At 34.8% G+C, this 19,266-nt stretch overlaps 5 protein-coding genes across 7 annotated transcripts; 1 reads left to right on the top strand and 4 right to left on the bottom strand.

The window, feature by feature from the left end:
• Positions 1 to 2,318: 2,318 nt before the first annotated feature.
• Positions 2,319 to 5,573, bottom strand: LOC120774272 (probable isoaspartyl peptidase/L-asparaginase GA20639). 2 transcript variants are annotated; one of them, XM_040103760.1, is made up of 3 exons: positions 4,705 to 5,573; positions 3,767 to 3,811; positions 2,319 to 3,456 (listed from the first exon to the last, which is right to left on the bottom strand). In XM_040103760.1, exons 1-3 carry the CDS (start codon positions 4,720 to 4,722, stop codon positions 2,407 to 2,409), a joined length of 1,113 nt encoding a protein of 370 aa, XP_039959694.1. In that variant the 5' UTR covers positions 4,723 to 5,573; the 3' UTR covers positions 2,319 to 2,406. The 2 variants fall into 2 exon arrangements, with proteins under 2 accessions (XP_039959694.1, XP_039959695.1); XM_040103761.1 differs by having other exon boundaries at positions 4,717 to 5,573.
• A 166-nt stretch (positions 5,574 to 5,739) lies between these two features.
• On the bottom strand, positions 5,740 to 6,470 carry LOC120774275 (60S acidic ribosomal protein P1). Its single transcript, XM_040103764.1, has 2 exons — positions 6,258 to 6,470; positions 5,740 to 6,099 (listed from the first exon to the last, which is right to left on the bottom strand). Exons 1-2 carry the CDS (start codon positions 6,327 to 6,329, stop codon positions 5,833 to 5,835), a joined length of 339 nt encoding a protein of 112 aa, XP_039959698.1. The 5' UTR covers positions 6,330 to 6,470; the 3' UTR covers positions 5,740 to 5,832.
• Positions 6,471 to 6,816: 346 nt separating this feature from the next.
• On the top strand, positions 6,817 to 8,399 carry LOC120774274 (protein yippee). 2 transcript variants are annotated; one of them, XM_040103762.1, is made up of 4 exons: positions 6,817 to 6,958; positions 7,124 to 7,417; positions 7,564 to 7,723; positions 7,784 to 8,399. In XM_040103762.1, exons 2-4 carry the CDS (start codon positions 7,300 to 7,302, stop codon positions 7,866 to 7,868), a joined length of 363 nt encoding a protein of 120 aa, XP_039959696.1. In that variant the 5' UTR covers positions 6,817 to 6,958; positions 7,124 to 7,299; the 3' UTR covers positions 7,869 to 8,399. The 2 variants fall into 2 exon arrangements, with proteins under 2 accessions (XP_039959696.1, XP_039959697.1); XM_040103763.1 differs by having other exon boundaries at positions 6,817 to 7,014.
• A 699-nt stretch (positions 8,400 to 9,098) lies between these two features.
• Positions 9,099 to 9,684, bottom strand: LOC120774276 (mitochondrial import inner membrane translocase subunit Tim9). The gene is made up of 3 exons (XM_040103766.1): positions 9,625 to 9,684; positions 9,458 to 9,553; positions 9,099 to 9,381 (listed from the first exon to the last, which is right to left on the bottom strand). Exons 1-3 carry the CDS (start codon positions 9,682 to 9,684, stop codon positions 9,250 to 9,252), a joined length of 288 nt encoding a protein of 95 aa, XP_039959700.1. The 3' UTR covers positions 9,099 to 9,249.
• A 973-nt stretch (positions 9,685 to 10,657) lies between these two features.
• Positions 10,658 to 18,404, bottom strand: LOC120773858 (protein wings apart-like). The gene is made up of 7 exons (XM_040103008.1): positions 17,448 to 18,404; positions 14,153 to 16,879; positions 13,080 to 13,916; positions 12,849 to 13,009; positions 12,689 to 12,777; positions 12,134 to 12,321; positions 10,658 to 12,034 (listed from the first exon to the last, which is right to left on the bottom strand). The coding sequence occupies exons 1-7, from the start codon at positions 18,402 to 18,404 to the stop codon at positions 11,777 to 11,779; spliced, it is 5,217 nt and encodes a 1,738-aa protein (XP_039958942.1). The 3' UTR covers positions 10,658 to 11,776.
• Between the last annotated feature and the right edge of the window lie 862 nt (positions 18,405 to 19,266).

The following is a 19,266-nucleotide window of genomic DNA, read 5'->3' as shown; positions in this document are numbered from 1 at the left end:
TAATGAAATAATATTTTATTATATTTTCTTTAATTATTGTGGTTTTTGCGTTATTATATAAAACAAATAATAAATAATATAAAAATAAACAAAATAACAGATAAACATAATAATGGAAAGTTCAAATATATGTACATATATAATAATAATAAACATTATGCATAATAATATAAATTAAAATAAATAAAAAGCAAATTATATAAAAATAATTTTAAAAAATAAAAAAATATTAAAATATAAATAACAAAAAAAAATAACGCAAATATCACAATAGTTAAAAAAACATTAAACAAAATGTATAAAAACGCAAAAATAATAAAAATACAAAAAGGAAAACAATTATTACAAATTCAAATAAATAATATAAAATAAATTTGAAAAATTAACTCTGATAAAATAATAAAAAATAATGCAAAAAATCACAACTATATACAAAATATTAAAAAAAGCAAAATTTATAAAGTAGAAAAAATTAAAAAAACGTAAACATACATAATGTTTTATAAATGAATATATAAAAATTAATAATTTATTATTATAAATAATATCAAATAATACGAAAATATAAAAAACGATGATTAAAAATTAATAAATTGTAATAATAAAATAAACGCAATTAAATTATAAAATAAAAAAATTTATGAAAATAATTTTTATGAATACTTCAGAAATAATAAAATGTAAATAAAATAATTTAATATGCCAATATAACTATAAAATAATTAAAACAACTAAAATTGTTCTTACTTTTTTATTGGTTGTAAAGTGCTAAATTAACAAAAAAAAATAATGTGAAACAAAAAATAAATTTAATTATAAATAATAACAAATAATATGAAAATATTAAAAAATTATGAAAAATTAATAAAATGTAAAATAAAACTAAGAAATAAAGAAAAAAATCATAATAAATTAGAAAATAAAAAATTTATCAAAATAATTGTGTGAACACAACAGAAATAGTAATATGAAAGTTAATAAATGAAAATGCCAAATTAACTGTAAATAATGAAAACAAATAAAATTTTTATTTATTGGTTACAGAATGCAAAATTAGCAAATAAAAACAATGAAACAAAAAAATAGGTTTTACAGTAAAAGTAACTAACAAAGCAAATAGAGAGTGAAATTGCATGGCAAAATATTTTCAATTAACAATGTACTAACTAAATTTTGCATCGAATCGAAGAATTGACAAAACGGCTGTATGAATTTTGAAAAATTTTGATAATGGACAAGAACTGCGTTGTATATATACATACATACAAATTCATATATAAATAGTATATATTCAAACATATTTCACTTTGCTTGATCACAGCTAAATTGTAAACACAATATCATCTCTTGGCATTAATTTCATAATAATTATTCATAAATAATAAATCATGGGTGGAGACTAAAACATAAACTATGCGTACACGTATGTATGTATATAGAACATATAAGCAGTTAAAAACTGGAATTTAAATTATGTATGTACTCTTAATATGTAATTAATATGACTGCATTATAAATACATACATATGTACATTTAAGTATGTATATACAATATAGGTGTAGATAATTTATGTATTTGTACGTGTGGCTGATAATTTGTATGCAAGCATGTAATAAGTAATTATAATTGAAAAATAGTGTGTATAAATAATGAAAATAATAAAACAAGTGAAATTGATTCAAAACACATTGTAAAACAAGCGTGTATTTATTAATTTTGTTACGATTTTAAACGATGCTGTAAGTATTATGCGCAAAACAATCAGAAATATAGTTCTTTTATATTGTATAAACCCGTAAAACTCCTTAATATGCGCAAAACATGGTGTTTCTGATGTTCTTTTAAAAATCAATGTCCACCATATTTTATTTCCATAAATAAATATTAAATAAATTAACTATTATCGATTTTTATTTTAATTCTTTACAAATTTATTAAATTTTTCATTAAATTTCGCTTAAAACGTGTTAAAAACGACCTTCCTTCACTTTACATGCAAGACATATGCGCTAGCAGCTAAAACGAGCAGTGACAGCGACTGCGAGCAGCGGCAGCGAAATTGTGCGGCAGAGCAAAACTCATTTTTTCCCCAATTACACCAGGCGCCCATAAAGCGCAGCAGGCAGCCACAAAATGGCACATTTTTTAGTCGTACTGTACCACATATTGGTACACTACGAAACAATGCGCCCGAAAGTATGCCACATGCAAGTAAAAGCATCACCCAACGATGCTGTCATATGTATGGCATACAAAATACATATGAATTACAAAAGGCACAACAAATATCCTTAAGAGAAAATGAAAACATTGCATGTATATACAGAAAAATTTTGAATATTGCTTTAAATTTTGCTTATAACAATAATACCAGACAACTTATATTACTCCAGCAGCAATAGGTCTTAAACGCACAAATCCATAGCGCTTAGCCGAGGTTCTCCTACTATGTCGACCTTATCTTCGTTCGGATCAGCACCGTAATGTAGCTCTTCACCGCGTTGATAGGCCCAAGTCATGCGTGCCGTTGTAAAGTTGACGCCCACATTGCCGGCCTTGTCGATACTTATTATGCCGGCTCCCTGCTCAAAACGTTGCGTCATGTCCTTCAGAACTTTAGCTGACGCTTCTTCTGCCGTCATATTTTCATATTTAATGTGAGCCAAAATGCGCGAGGCGACATTGTAACGCATAATTGTCTCACCATGACCTGTAGCCGATATGGCGGCCACTTCGTTATCGGCATAAGTGCCAGCACCTAGTAATGGTGAATCACCAACACGTCCAGGCATTTTGCCTGTTATGCCACCCGTGGAAGTAGCAGCAGCCAAGTTGCCCAATTCATCAATAGCAACAGCACCGACCGTTCCTTGTGAACCGTATTCTTTGAGGAAATTCTTGAGAACAGAATAGGACAGGACACCTTGTACATCACAAGAGCATCCAATATTCAAATCGGTATTGCACAATTTCTTTGTCGTAGCGTTCAAACTGTTCTTATAGTCTTCAAGTGCTTTCTGTGATTTATTCGTGACCAAAGCGCCTTCGGGTAGAATTTCGAAATTCTCTTCCTCTGCGAAAAGCATAGCACCTTCGCCCGAAAGGAACATGTGTCGCGTTTTCTCCATAACACGACGCGCCAAATCGACGGGATGATAAATGTCGCGTACTACGGAAACACAACCCGCATTCAAATCCTCACCGTTCATGATGGCTGCATCCATTTCTACTTTGCCCTCCCAAGTGAGCACTGAACCATAGCCGGCATTGAATTGTGGATTGATTTCCATTGAGCGTACCGCCTGCTGCACGGCATCCAAGACACTGCCGCCACATTTGAGTGTCTCGAAACCGACGCGTGCTGCCGTTTTGACTCCATGTAATGCAACAGGCAATTGGGCATCCGTAATGGAACCGGCTCCGCCGTGCACAAGCACGATGGGCTCCGCGCTTAGCTGGCAATGACAAAGATGTGAAGTCATTGTTAGACTGGTTATTGTATTAAATTTTCCAAAATCAGTTAATTTGAATGAAAGATTTTACAAAACAAATAATTTTTTTACAATTTAGATATTATTGACACTAAAAATTTATTTAAACACAACGTTGGCACACTTCGAAACATGAAATACCCTTGTGCCTAATAAAACTAAATTATAAAATATTAGTAGTTAATGAATTATTTAAAAAATCGTAAACATTTCAAACACCTATTAACGTAATGAATACATATACATTTTATTTTTTTTTATATATAATACTTACAGCCATTGAAAAGCACCATATTAGAATATGAAAGAACACTTTGGCCTGTAGTTAAAATAGAAATTAGATGTAAAAAATAATTTACAACTGATATAATATAAGTAAACTTAAAATATATTTAGATACAATTTCTTTTTGTACCAAATTAAAATTTTAATCTGTCATTCACAATAGTTGTAGTCGTCGTAATTATTTTCATTCGTACAGTCGTGTTTACTTCATTTTTTGTTACAACAGAAACTGTCAAATGTAAATGCCAGCCCTAATATTTAATTTATCAAATAATTATTTGCCGCCAAGTCTATGTTTTTTTCAAATAAAGTTGTAGTTTTGCTTCCTTATAAAAACAAAAAATGTTATGTTAATATAGAGAAAATGACTTAATATTTCATGTTTTGAGAAATGTGTTATTTGAATGAACGAAGATTCTGTTAATTGAAATGGTTTTCGATTTATTTATACAATTTTTAAGACTTAAAAAATTTCAAAACCACACCATAATTACAGACACCATTGTTGGAACATTAACGCTTTCACATATTTACATTCATATCTTTATCTTCTTATCCAATCAAATACTTTAAAGAACTTTGCACATGATAACCGATTTTACGACTTTGATTAGCCATTACACAACTTTCATTATTTTAATTAACCTATATTAAATTATTTAGGTATTTTATTGAACGGAATACGGGTAGTTGTAGCGGAATAAAATATTCTCCAATAGCTGCGGAAATAAAAATCTGGATCCGGGAATAAAATACAGTTTCGTTACATTCAATGGGAACGAAAGCCGTTTAGTAAGAAGTATTATGTAAGATCAGAAATTTTTATTACTACATCACTATTATTTTCAACAGAGGTATCTAAAAAGAAAGTATGTTACTTTCTACTTATAAAAATATGTAAATCTATTCGTTTAAAAATATCCAAACCCTGGTACTAACACGCATTTTAATGCTTTTTAAATAGTAATTCCACACTACTTGACTATCGTGGTTTAACTGAAACTTATTCCAAATATTCTACTCGCATTACAGACTGAAAATTGCATTGTTATCATTATTGAACTAATAGCTGCAATAAAACTTACTTGCTGCCAATTTATTATACGATTATAGTTTTTTGATACCAAAGCACAACTGCATAGAGAGAAGAATTAAACTCTTATAAAAAATTGATAGTCCAATCGTTACATATTGACACCATTTATCCATATTACGTTATCTTAAGCAACAATTACAAAGAAAAATTAGACATCCCAGTAAGAACCACTTGCCATGTATGTGCTTAAATACCGACACTCTTAAAATAGTTGCAAAAATATGTTTTCTCAAATCATTTTGAACTCCTTCATTTGCTATATCTTGAAACTAACCATTCTCTACATAGTGGTCAAGATCAAATACCTTTATGGCTGAGAATGCTTTAAATTACGTCGTCGCTGTCAAAAACTCATATTTCCCTCGAAATGTTAGTATCTGTCTGTGCTATATTAATACATAACAAAACGGTGAACTCATGAGCAGAATTGGATCCATTAGAAAAATCACTGAACGAGATTACTGGGTTTTCTAAAAGCTCGAGTTCGCCGTATTGTTATGTATTAATAAGATTGTGCAAATTTTGAGCACAGGACGAAAATCCCACTTCCGTACAGGAAATCCTTTCACTACACAAACAATCACATTTTTACATACAATTTTTTGGATAACTTTACGTATTCCACAGCCACACTCACAACAGAAAGTGATACCAATTATCACTTTGCAATAAATACACAATGTGCACAGCTTATTTAAAAGTAATAAGACTTCACTGCCTTACAATAAACAACGTTTCAATTGCACGCTTCTAATTACAAAAAACTTGGTTAGTTGCATCCTATACGAAAGCGTATCGAGTACGCTTTCTAACGACACACAGATTAGTTGAATTATGAACCATAATGATGAATAAGTACACAATTGTTTCACGTTTTGCATACGTAGTATACAAAATTTCCTTTATACTTCGTCAATAGGACATTAAAAGTTTTAATAAAAACTATAAAACGTTTAGACTTAATCGAAGAGACCGAAGCCCATGTCATCGTCGGATTCCTCTGGTTCTTCCTCCTTCTTCTTCTCTTCTTTCTTGGCCTCAGCTGGAGCAGCATCTCCACCAGCGGCGGCAGCACCACCAGCTGGGGCAGCAGCACCGACACCGGATCCAATGTTGGTGATCAAGTCCTTAACGTTAATACCTTCCAAAGCCTTGGCGAACAAACCGGGCCAGTAAGGTTCAACATCAACATTGGCGGCCTTCAAGATGGTCGAGATTTTCTCGCCCTAGAAAATAAACCAAATGTAAGTACATTCTCAAATGAATTGGAATAATTGCACAAGTACAAAACAGTAAACATGAAAAATCTACAAGGATTCTTCTAATATTTTCAGATTCTAATTATAGTTTTTGCGCACTTATGTCCAATCAGCAACACACTTACAGTGACAGCGATATCATCATCAACCAAGACGAGAGCAGCGTAAACGCAAGCAAGTTCAGCTTTTGTAGACATGGTTATAAAGTATTTAAATTATTAATATTGGTGCAAGTTGCCAAAAATTAGATTTTTATTTAAAAATTTGGCCTTAGCTCGAAGTCGAGAACAAGCACACCTCACAGAATCCTATACCGGAAAGAAAGAACGAAAATTGAAGTTTGTTGTGCTTAATTATCTGTCAACGCGAATTTCAACTGACATATACAGGGTTGCACTGTGTGCTCACTTTCAAGCTTTCAGGTACAGAATGCTATGTGATAGCAATATTAAACTTTATGGTACCGTTTACGTCACATATAAATAACTTTGTAATTATAAACATAACACAACGATAGTTTACATTTTTTTTAATATCGCAATAATTTGCAATGTTTAAAAATACATAAGTTTTATGTATTTAAAACAAAAGGTAAACAATTATTGTTCCAATTACGAAATCCTCTCTTCCGGCAACTCTTTACTCAATTGCAACTAACTTCAAAAATATTTACCGTTCATTTATTGTCTAAACAAGAGAATGGAAAGAGTCAAAATAAATTGCAATTGCACTTGAAAATTACGACACAGAAAGAAGGAAAAATATCGAAAAAGTCGAGTATATAATTGAAACGTAGTAGAAATTACTCAAAGTCACGCGATAAAAGGTGCAAAAAGCCATTAGTGATATATGCTAGAATATAGTAAAATGCATTAGAAGCAAGTGTGCATATAAAAAAGAGAAGTTTCCAAATTTGCTAACAAAGAATAAAATTTTGTCATTACATTCTTTTTTTCCTAATATGGCATAAATTTTCTATGTTTCTCGACAGCATTAAGCAGCACGAACTGTAAAACGAAAACACTCATTTGTGGAATCAGCCGTACTTGTGAATTTGTGTGAAGAAAATATTTAACAATACTTTTGTGCTTAAACAAATAATAGATTCACAGAAACAACTGTAATAGAAGAAAATAAAAACAAAAATTGTTGTAACATAAACTAAATATGGGCCGCGTTTTCCTCGAGCATATTGGCGGCTCGAAACTGTTCAATTGCGCACAGTGCCAGACAAATCTTACCAATCGCAGTCAATTGATAAGTACCAGATTTACAGGTGCAACGGGTAAGTTAAACTTTGAAATCTCTTTTTTATGATAGCGAAATACCACACATACGAATCGTGGCAATTGCGTATTGCGTCAGACTGAGATTACTTGCACTGATTACTTATCACCACTGTCTACATTATTGTTTGTTGTATTTTCGCAGGTCGTGCGTATCTTTTTAAGCGTGTGGTTAATCTGACATTTAGCAATGTCCAAGAACGGGTTATGCTTACGGGTCGACATATGGTACGCGATGTAATGTGTAAAAGCTGCGATGCCAAATTAGGCTGGATGTATGAATACGCCACCGAGGATGCACAAAAGTAAGTTGAAATATTTGAAAACTCAATTTAACTATTTAATTACATTTCCTGTTTTGTTAGATACAAGGAAGGACGCGTAATTTTAGAGTACGCATTGATAAGCGAGACTGAGGGTTTTCAGGGTGAAAGCGGCTCAATTCATTGAAAAACATTAATATTAGTGAATTCTCATTCATTTATCATCTCGTACGAAGTCTACATCGAGTCAGGTGCTCAGTCAGTTCTGCCAAGAGAAAGCATTCTTAGTTAATATTACTTTTCTTTAGTATTCAGCAGTTACCAAAAGTTACATGTGAATTAAGTTAGTATTTACATTGTCAATTGATCACAATACGGTAAAATCTCGATATTTATTTTTATTATTTTAAGTGCGTAAAGAACATATATGAAATATTGCACATATTTTTTAATTTTCTAAAATAAATCCCGGTTTTTTCCTTATGTTAAGTTCCTCGCGTTGGCAATTTCTCTGTATCCTAATATTATCATAATTCTTAAGATATTATTAAACAATTAAATATATATGTAATCACTGCGCATTCTCTTAAGATTTCGAATAGTAATTTAAACCTTTTATATTATATGAAATATTAAGAAAATAAAAATGCCAAATAAGCAGTTTAAAATCCATGCGCCCGCTTATCAGGGCAGTGAACTCCGGCGTACATCGTCGCAAGCAAAGCTATTTTTTATTCAATATTTTGTTACCGAGGTAAATGCATTGCAATCGCCGCTTAAGAGTGAAAAAAGATGCGTTTTAAATGTCTTGGTTGCGAGATAAGTTGAGAAAAATTTACTGATTGTTAAAGTTCATAAAATAAGTACTTTCAGACACACGACTCTTTACATTGTCCTAGGGCCAGATGTTCTATGGGCAAGAGATTGTATTATTATTCTTAGTCATAGTCATGTGATAAACTGAACCGATTTCGGTGGCCTACAAATGAGCAGCTTCTTGGGGAGAAACGGACGAGTTCAAAATTTCCGATCGATTTTTCAAAAACTAGGGGACTAGTTCGCATGTACGTATACAAACAAACTGGCAAGGATAAGTCGACTCAGCTCGTCATGCTTTATATATATACAATATGTTATACGGTCTTTTGCGCTTCCTGCGTGTTACAAACTTCGTTATAAATATACTGTAATCAGAGTTTTATTCAGTTTACTTGCAGAGTAAGCAAGCATTTTATTTACAGTCCAACTCAACATTTATTTTGTTTTTCACTAAAAAAAAAATTAACAGTGATAAAACATATTTTTCTTCTTTACAAAAATGTAAAAATTCGTCATTTTTACTTTTGGAATTTAAATTCACTACTTGTACATTAAATTTACTATTTTTGGTTGCACTAAGATTTTAAAACTCGAAAAATAGTAGAGAATTACCTTTTATTAAACAATGGTAGTGAAGTTAACAAATGCACATATGTACGCTTCAGAGGAAATGCTTATATCTCTGGCTAATTATTCTACACACTTTCATTGTGCTCAACATCCATGAATCATTCCAAGTTGCACACGCGTTAAAGTTTACCAGACTTTTGCGCCATCGCTATGGCGTTTTCATTGGCAATCATTTGGAACTCTTGGAAGCGCTGTGAAATACGTTGGTTCATCTTCAGGTACTTCTCCATACAATTGAGTGCACAGCGTTCCTATCAATTATGAATAAAAGTTAGACTAATGTAAGTAAACAAATATATCATTCGAGCCGGTGAATTGCTTTGTTACCTCATTATCTTTGACCACACGCGAAGTAAAATCGCGCACGCAATCTGTGAAACACATTTCCGACAATTTATTGTAGGACATCAGAAAATCGGAGAACTGTAATTTGAAGTTTTTTGTTTTATTAAGAAATTCACGTATATAGACTGTCCATACATTATGAAACTCACTGTTTTCATTTGATCCTTATCCAAGTTATCGATCGAAGCATTTTGACCCGCATCTACCATTTTCAATATTTATGTGTTTTATGCTAAAGATTCTAAGTATTTTTAATTTGAAGTCGTATTTTTCATATAACTTTTATAAAAAATTATAAAGCCGTAAGTTTTGTAATTCGCGTGCACTTATCTTTCTTTTTTGGTTATGAAATGCCAAGGCGCACAGCTGATTTTCAACATGACGTGTAGTTGCCACATGTGGAGCACGAAATTTGTTTAACAGAGATATTATTTATTGTTTTATGTATAAAGGTAAAAACAAATATATGCACAAAGTTGACGTTGTTGTAGGAGCAGAAATTAAATCCCAAAAAGTTTTGGTGTCGAGTTGAATCGCCGATTTCGGACAACTATAACATATAGCTCTCATACAAACTGAACGATCCAAATGAAGTCAATGAGAACAAATTTCTTATATCATGCCACTATAACATATAGCTGCCATACAATCTGAAGTATCAAAATCTAGTTCTTGAATGGAAAGGTTTTGTATTTAACGAGATATTTTCAAGACATTTTCATGAAATCTGCCGAGTTGAGAGTCCTTTGTCGGCTAAAAATCCGGGTCCTTTCCGATTACGTTGACCCGATTGCAATGGGTCGTACACAGGACATTCTCCAAACAAATTATTCAGTTCAGACTAATATAAAAAATATGTAGCTGTCATACAAACTGTTCCATCAAAATCAGTTTTTTTTTTTAATTCGGACGCTCAAAACATCACGCTTTTATTAAATAAACAATCTTATTTATTTCACTTTCAGTTGCAAATTTTAATTCCAAATTTCAAACACAAAATAAATATATTTATATATGTATATATATATATTGTATGTATGTTTTGTTCCAAAAATGTATGCATTTGTGTTTTATGAGTTATGAAATTAATTTTTTCGAATTTTTTGCTTTTCTAAATACTAATTTTGTGTGAATCTCCTCTTTTGTAGTACATTCAGCTCATTTGTGTTTTGTTTCATTATATTTATATTAATATTAAAGTTTTTTTGTAATCTAAATATCCAATTCGTTCGTTTTCATTTTGTAGCCTAAATTGTTGCGCCCAACGCACATTTTCACACATTTGTAATCCCCGCATATTATCAATTTAATGGTTTGCTTTCTTTTTTTGCGATTTAGTTTAGTGTGCTTTTGTTTTTTTCTTTTTGCTAACATTACAACATTAAAAATTTTCACACGATTTTCGCACAAACATACAACATACATATATATACGTATTAGTTGCGCAACATAATTTAAACTACAAGTACGAATGTTTTAACAAAACAAACGCTAACCGTCTATTTGTATGTACTATAACTCACACACTCACACCCACATACATACATGCGGTGCGTTCTAGCGTAAAAGCAAAATCAGAAATATCCAATTTCTAAGTTATTTACAGTGAAATAGATAATAATAATAATAATATTGCTTAAAAATACAATTACAATTAGAATTACAAATAGTTACTTTTTATGTTTTTTTCTTGTTTTTAGAAAGGTAGACACTTATTTATATTTGTATATATATCCAATCAGTGTTATCTATAACATTTTGTTCGTGTCTTTCTTATACGTAACATATGTATGTATGTATGTATATAAAGCAAAAGCTTATCTTTGCACATAAATGAGTATAAATGTAATACTTACTATAAGCAAATTATAATAGTCGTTAGAAATGTGAAAAAAGTAGTTTGAAGATACAAGCTTGAATTTTAGTTTAACTTATAGACTACTTAAAATACATATACATACAATCATATAACTGTTGTAATTACAAGTAATGTATATACGAAAATATGTATTATTAAAAAAATTAAGTTTAATTAAAATGATTGTGCAGTAAAACTTTTAAAATTATACATTTAGTTTAGACACATTCTGGAGCATAGTAAAACTATTTATATCAAAAATGAACATTTTTATCGCTATATAGTGAAAACAAACAAATTGCCGTTAATAATTTGAAACATTCTGTTAAAATGTTAGTTATAGCAAATTTTGCGTAATGTGCAAATTTCAGAATAAAAACGAATTTGCAGCAAACTGATACTACAACAACTATTGTGGTGTATAAAACAAATTTGTCTAGTGATTATCTTTGACTGTAGCTTTTGTAAACGCGTTGCGAGCCGCCGCTACGTGTTGTTGTCATTGTCGGACTATCGCCATTGCCGATAATGTCCATACCGGCGTTTGCGCTGGTAGCCGACGTTGAAGCGTGATGTGTTTCTAAGTTTAGGGGAAGCGCACAGTCATCGGATTCGTTCATCTCGTACACTAAATCACGTTTCTTGAAGTAGTCAATTAATGTCTTTGTCGACTTAATATGCGCCACAGCGGAAGCATCCGACTATTTGAAAAAATGTTGAAAAATTAAAAAAAAAGTTACATGCCGTTAATGAAATAAATAAAATAAATAAAAAGATGACAGTAAGGTGTATGTACTTACACAAGTTAGATCCATAAATGTATAGTATTTCTCCAGTACACTAATAATTTCTTTGAAGCCATTTCCGCGTAAATGTCTACGCACCAGCGTTTCGTAGTCCTCATTATCAGTGATTATGTGGCCAATAAGAAGAGCGGCATAGCTACCCTTAATGGTGTGCTCCATGTGATGGCCGGAGTTTTTCAGCACTGTAAATAGCAAATTGTAAATTGTCGATTCAAATGTTTTCATTGAATAATTCTTCAATGTCAGGGTTGCCAGTTTTTAATTCAAAAACTTTGGAACAAAAAATTGATATTTAATTTTTAATCAGAAATAGTTTCTTTTTTCCAAGATGCTCGATTTCAATTTTTAATAACCATTTTTTAATAATTTAAAACTACATTAAAAATTAAATTTTCACTAAAACATAAATATTTAAGAATAAAAATATTTTCAATTAAGTTGTTCGGGATTACAAAATAAATCAAATATTAAATCAATTATTTTATAATGTATTATTTGCAACTCTGTTAAATAAAATATTCTTATAATATAAATATTCAGAACACTTACAGTTATTTACAGTTTCATCAACCTCCTCCTGTTTCTTCTTATTTTTATCGGTACTATCCAAAATGGCATCTGTATTCTTTTCGACCAATCTGTTTGAAAAAGAATAGATCAATAAAATTAGTATAATTAAAGCTAAGTATAAAAACCATGCATTAATTACCTGGCCAATTCCTCGCATCCGTAGAAATACTCCATCACAGCTTGCACAGCAGTCACCTTGTTATGTTGATGACTGCTGTATTCGGGTGGCGCATAAATTCGCATTATCGCCACGCGATTAGGTATCGTATACATGGTAAGGTTGATAAGCAACAGCAGCACCTGTGGATATAATGAAAAAAAAAAGAATATTAGTTAAATGTTTACGTTGCTACCCAAAGCATATACTCACCAGAATACTCAGCTCAAAGACACAACGTTCAGGAATGTAGTTGGGTGCCTGCAGCAACAGACGGAAGCAGGTCTCGATTACAGCAATGCGTTGACCCAACAATTCGGCACCCAACGCTTTTGTCGGATTGAATGTGTGCGTTAAATTGATGAGCACTTTGAGAAGTGGGAATAGGAGCTCGCGCATTACCACTCCTGGACTATCTTTGGCAGAATGCTCGATTGACTCGGCTACATGACGCATTATCTCACGATCGCATAGTGTAAATAGTGAACATAATGTGTGGACCGCCTCGCCTTGACCGTAAGTCAATACATACCGTTGATTCTCCTCATTCAATTGCGTCACATTCTCCAGCACACGCATACAACGCTCGACCGTTTGCATATTGTCGAGTAGCGATTGCGTCCATTGAATATGTGTAGCGCCATTATTGCAATCGATTACAGGACGACAATTGTCGGAAATAGTTTTTATGATATGTTCGAGGCCGCCAAGTGAGCGTAGCTCTTCCTTAAACCAATCGCCTGCACGCTTCGAGGTCAACGATAGTAGTGTTTCCATTGCCAGAGTGCCAACAGTAAGCGTGTCCACATTGAGGTGAGCCGCTTTGCCTTGAGATTTTATTTCCTCGCAGAGTTCACGCACCTTTTGACGATTGCGTTCGTAGTTGGCGCGATCCGAAGGTGCTGCTACAATTTCCGACTCGAGCAAGTTCATCATTAATTCCAGCGAGTCGCGATCGAGATCCATATTTAGACCCTCTTGTGAGAGTATAAACATAATTGCAGATGTACAGAGACCTAGACTCTGATCCATATTTGCATCAGAAAGCGCCTGGTGAAGAGGGGATTACAACGTTTGAGTATGGATAAGTAACTTAAATACTTTTATAAACAGTTATTTGAAGATTAATTAAAACAAGATTTGAAGATATATAGACGGACAACACTAAATCGACTCAGCTCATCACACTAACCATTTATATATATATATATTAGTGGATGTTAAAAACTTAATATACCTTGTTCAGGGTATATACAAAAATTTTATTCATTCCATTTGTAGCTTACCTTGAAAAACTTGGTAACCACGCCATGTGCGCGCACATGCATACGGAACGTTGGGATCATACACTTCGACGCCAGCTGAAGAGCTGATAAGCAGCGTGTTGGCGTTGGATTATGCGGTTGCAGCGCATCCAATATGTACTCGACATCATCATCCATTTCTTGATATTCACCAATTTCCTGTATTTGATGCGCTGTTTTCACATTACGCACAACGGTGTAGAAGCCTTTAGCTTTGCGATCGATTTTCACACTCGTTACAGTATCGCTCGGCGCATCTATATCCATATCGTACGGGCTGTTGGAGCGGATTTGCGCATTGTTAGCTTTCGTTATGCGTGTGAGTTTGCCAATAGCTGGGCTGTTATCACGCGATATGGCGCTCGGACTTAGATCCTCGCTGAAGTCATCGAAAATCGCATCGGCCGCTGTACGTGTGGTTGCAGGCGGTGCAAGCGTATCATTCTTTTGCAGTGGGGACGCATTCGCGTCGTTAGCTGTGCTGCCGTTCGCTTCAGCATCCCAACTATGTTTGTACAGGTGACGTTTAGAAGCCGCCGTTTGCTCCGTCTGATCGGGTGGCACCAGTGCACGACTCTTAAATATGCTACCTTTCTTCTTAGAGATCACAAGTTTCACAGAACCACGCTGTTGTTCTTCCTCTCCATTCGCACCGGTAGACGCGTCATTGCAGACGCCGTACACCACATGTTCGGCCAAGAGTCCAGCTGTTGGCGATTCGACGACTGCATTACAATTTACTTGATTGTCTAGTGTTAGTGTACGTTTGAATTTGTCTTTGACTTTGTAGTCACGCCGTGGTGGCGATGACGGTGTTGCACTTGCTGGACGGGTGAGTGAATTGGAATTGGAGTTGTTGTCATGCAGCTCCAGTGTTGGTGTCAATGAGGCGGATGGTAATTGCGCGGATAACTGTGACGAAATGCACGTGTTCAAATCATTTGATGTGGCCGAGTCGTGGTAATCTATATTGGCCAATTTCGCGGGCGTGCCATGCTGTTGTTCCTCGAGTTCTTCGGCCGATGGCTGTAATACTTGAGTAACTTGTTGATTCTTACGTTTTCTGCCATAACTACGCGGCGCTGGTGGTGTGCTGCCTGTTAGCGGTGATGTACTCGCAGCGCCACTTTTAGTTGCTGCTGCTGCAGCCTCTTCGGCGGCACCAGCTTTCGCTGATAAACTGGCGGCGATTTTATTAATATTATTATTGTTATTATTTACATTGTTGTTGTTGCTAATATTACGAGGTTGGCGTCCACGACGTGTGACGGGTGCCGTAGCGATTGCAGGTGTTTCAATACTATCGTTGGTTTGCTGTGTGGCAATCTCTGTTGTAGGTAAGCTTTCCAATTCCCCGACACCTTTTTCAGGAGATGTGTCGTTATCTGTTGGTGAAGTTATATGCTCCTCAGTTACAGCAGCTACCTTTTTTGGTCGCCCTCTTGTTGGGCGTTTAGTAGGTTCCTCCCCGATGACGGTAGGTGCCACGGTAGCAGCTGGTTTGCGCCCTCGTGTTCTCGTTGTTGTGGCCGGTTGAGTTTTCTGTGGAGATTGACTGTTTTCATCCTCATCTTCCGCATAGTTTGCTCTTGCACCTCGACCACGCCCTCGTGTGACACGTCGTTTTGTTGTACTTTGTTCTTCGATTTCTTCTCTTTGTAGCTCTGTAGCTGTTTCCATTTCTGGAACATCCATCGGATCCGCTACGCCGTTCACTTTGGGTTCATCGGACTCAATATTAGTTGCGGCTACGGAATGAAGACTTTCGTCGCCGCGCAGTACTGCTAATATATCTTCTTGTAGTGGCTCTTCTACCAAATTCGTTGCTCGTTGACTCACTTCGCCGTCCATCATCATAGATTCTAACCGTGACTCTATATCGGAAGGAGGGGCTACCAATGAGGAATGTTGACTCGTTTCTAAATCGCTAGTTATAACACTAGAACCACGACTGTGTATCACACAACTCTCTTCGTGCACCGCCTGCGCCAATAGCTGTGGCGTACTGTTACCTTTAGACGAAATGCTGCCCAGCACAGAGGATTGCGAATCAAAGTCACGCTCCGACAGCGCAGGTGGAGAAATCACTGTACGTCCTATGGGCGTCGGTTGTAGATGTTGTTGTTCAATGTGTGCACTAAATGCCAGATGCGGAGAAGGCGTCTTAAATTCACTTCCAGTTGCGGCAATATTTGCTTGTTCTAAAGCGACGTGTTTCAAATGTTTATGCTTTTTACTTTTCTGTTTCTTTTCACGTTCACCTCCAGAGGCACTGCCTGATTCCGCAGCGGCGGCTGCTTTTTGGGCTGCTGCAGCGGCTTTAGCTGCCTCGGCGGCTTTTATGGCGTTGCGTATCACGTCTGTTTTAATTATAAGTTTTAATCGTTCTTTAGGCGGTTTATCCGGTGAAATTTTCACTGTCGAATAATTGATTTCGGATGGGTCTTCAGAGTTTTGATGTGATACGTGTGCAGTTTGAGGAGCGGGTACTGTAGGCGGCGGCAGCACTGGATCCGGAGAAGGCGGTCGCAGTGGTTTTACAATGATCTTTGGCGTATTATATACCGGCGGAGGATGTGTGGAAGGAACTTCTTCTGTAGACGCTTGGCGAGATTTTGATGGCTCGGTATCGTAGTGTTGGTGTGGAGATGAGATGTTATTGGTTATAGGTTGCTCTTCACTATCAGTACTCACCAAACGAGAGGTACCCTATAATGAGAAATAATTTAATTTTTACTTCTTACATTATACATATATAAAAATATTTATCTATTATTCAGATTCAGTAACTATTTATACCTAACAATACTTAAAATAAATTGAAATTGTCATTCCGAAATTTACTAGAGTACTAACGCCGCGACAAAAAAATGCGCGCGTTTTTTACATCTTTTGTTGTTACACTTCTTTCGTGTTTTCTTTTGTGGTTGTTTTTCTTAAGTTCGCTCTGAGGGATTTTTTTGTTTTTATTTTAGTGTTGTTTGGCAAGAGAATTAGAACAGAATCTATTGTGAATCGTGGTGAATTAAAAATTCGCTCTAGCTGCTAAAAGATACAGGGGGAAGGGGGTTTGAGGACTAACTAATTTTCACAAGTATGTCAGAAAATGTATAGAAAGCAAAAAATAGTAAAAACATAAAAAATAAATGTTATATACTTAAAGCACTTTGTAATAAGTTCATTTCACAAATGGTTAATGCTAAATATGTATGTTTATTGAAGGTAGGTTTATATTACTTTTGTAGCAAATAAATTATATACTTTATAAATAAATTACCTTAGAAATTCTCAGCACTATTGGTGGGTGTTCAGGTGTTTTCGGCGTGTAAGTTGTTCCGACTGTCGTCGAAGTTGACGCTCCGCTTCCGATTAATGTCGCACTAACTGTAACAGCTGTTGGTGCGGGTGTTGCTGGAGGCGGCAGATCTGGCTCAATAGTCGCACCACTTTTTATACTATCGTCTGCGTTAGGTACCCCAGTTTCATCTGATTTAGCAGGTTTATTTTTAGGAAATATGATATCTTTCAGTGGAGTCGGTATGCGCTCATCTTCATCATCTTCACAATAGTTAACCACTTTACGTGCCCGGGCAATAACACGAGACGGAGGTGCTTCGGGCTTTAATTTTTTCTCCTCTTTTTTCTTTTTTTGCTTAGATTCGCTTACCGGTTTATTCGCACCTAGCGTAGAAATATCCCCAGTGGCGTTGTCATCCTCTTCCGCTGCCGTTTGCTTAGCAATAGCTTTCTTCGGTGATTTCTTCTTACGCTCCCCAGAATTTGCTTTTGGTAATTTCATTTTGATTGGTTCACGTACTGGAGTGCCGATCGAACCAGCATTTGATGTTCCAGCCGAATAACTTTCGCGTATAGGCGAAGCCGGTGTTCTGGGCATATTCTGTATGATTTGTGCAATCACCTCCGGTGGCGCAGTATTACGTGATTTAAAAAATTTCTTGGGCTTTGGGGGTTCCGGTACCGATGGGGACATGTCATCGTCAAGTAATGATGCTGGACTTTGAGCAGGACTCGCTGCTGCAGCAGCAGCGGCAGCAGCCGCAGCTACGGCCGGTGATAGTGCGGCTAAAGCATAAGTACGGGTAGATGTAAACCCGATTTTGCCCCATTTACCAACCGTACCGACAGAACGTGCTACAGTTGGACGATTGGTACATTCCTCACCCTTGCAAAGTACGTCCATGGGGACAACAATATTTTTGCCCCAACGAGACATTATGTTCTTGTTTAATTAATCAATTACGGTGCTCCAGATTGTGACGTTGTTTGGATATTGTAAAAATTTAACTATTTTTTGTAATTATGCTTTTTATATACATTTATTTGAACTTTGAAATTTCGGAACGACTTGAATTTTTTATTTATAAATTTGTTATTAGTAATAGATATTTGCTAAGTTTTGTTCGCCTTGTTGATGAAAGTGTGCACATAATTCACAAAGATTGCTTTTTTTTCTAAATTTCAAGGGCTGAAACAAGTCACCGTACAATCCATTTTTTTGATGAAAAAATTCACTGAACTCATTATTCATGTACATGGTTCTTTATATAATTATGCATGTTTTTAAAGTTCAATAAAGTTTAAACAGGTTTTTTGTTTTTGTTTTCTTTTATATTTATGCAGGCGGCGCATGATAGCCGCGTTTTAGTTCACCACATTTCAATTGTTTTTATTTTCACCTCGACGTCCAGTAAACACAACACAAAACGTCAAATGTGTTTTTGTTGTAATTTTATGTAGTTTCCTTTCGGCGCGATTTCAATAGCTCCCCCCAATAAGATTTTCTCTTCATCCAAAAGCACTACCCCTTTTTTCTCTCCAGCCACCCAATCAATGCATCGACCGAAAGCAATAAAACCATATATAGCAGCTTAAAAATGGAACTTCACACTTATTTATATATTCACATTGCTTTTGCAATTAAATTTTCTTCAACGAGATTCTGTTTGTGCAATAAATAATCAACAGTTGCACAAAAATTTACTAATATTTTCGATTTGCTTTCACATTCGTGTTCACTGTGCCACCGTACCTTTACGTGCTTTTCTTTGTGGGACAGACGGTGAGAGCACACGAAA

Source organism: Bactrocera tryoni, chromosome 4 (genome assembly GCF_016617805.1).
Source record: "Bactrocera tryoni isolate S06 chromosome 4, CSIRO_BtryS06_freeze2, whole genome shotgun sequence".
NCBI lineage: Eukaryota > Metazoa > Arthropoda > Insecta > Diptera > Tephritidae > Bactrocera > Bactrocera tryoni.
This window is presented reverse-complemented; position numbering and strand designations above follow the sequence as displayed.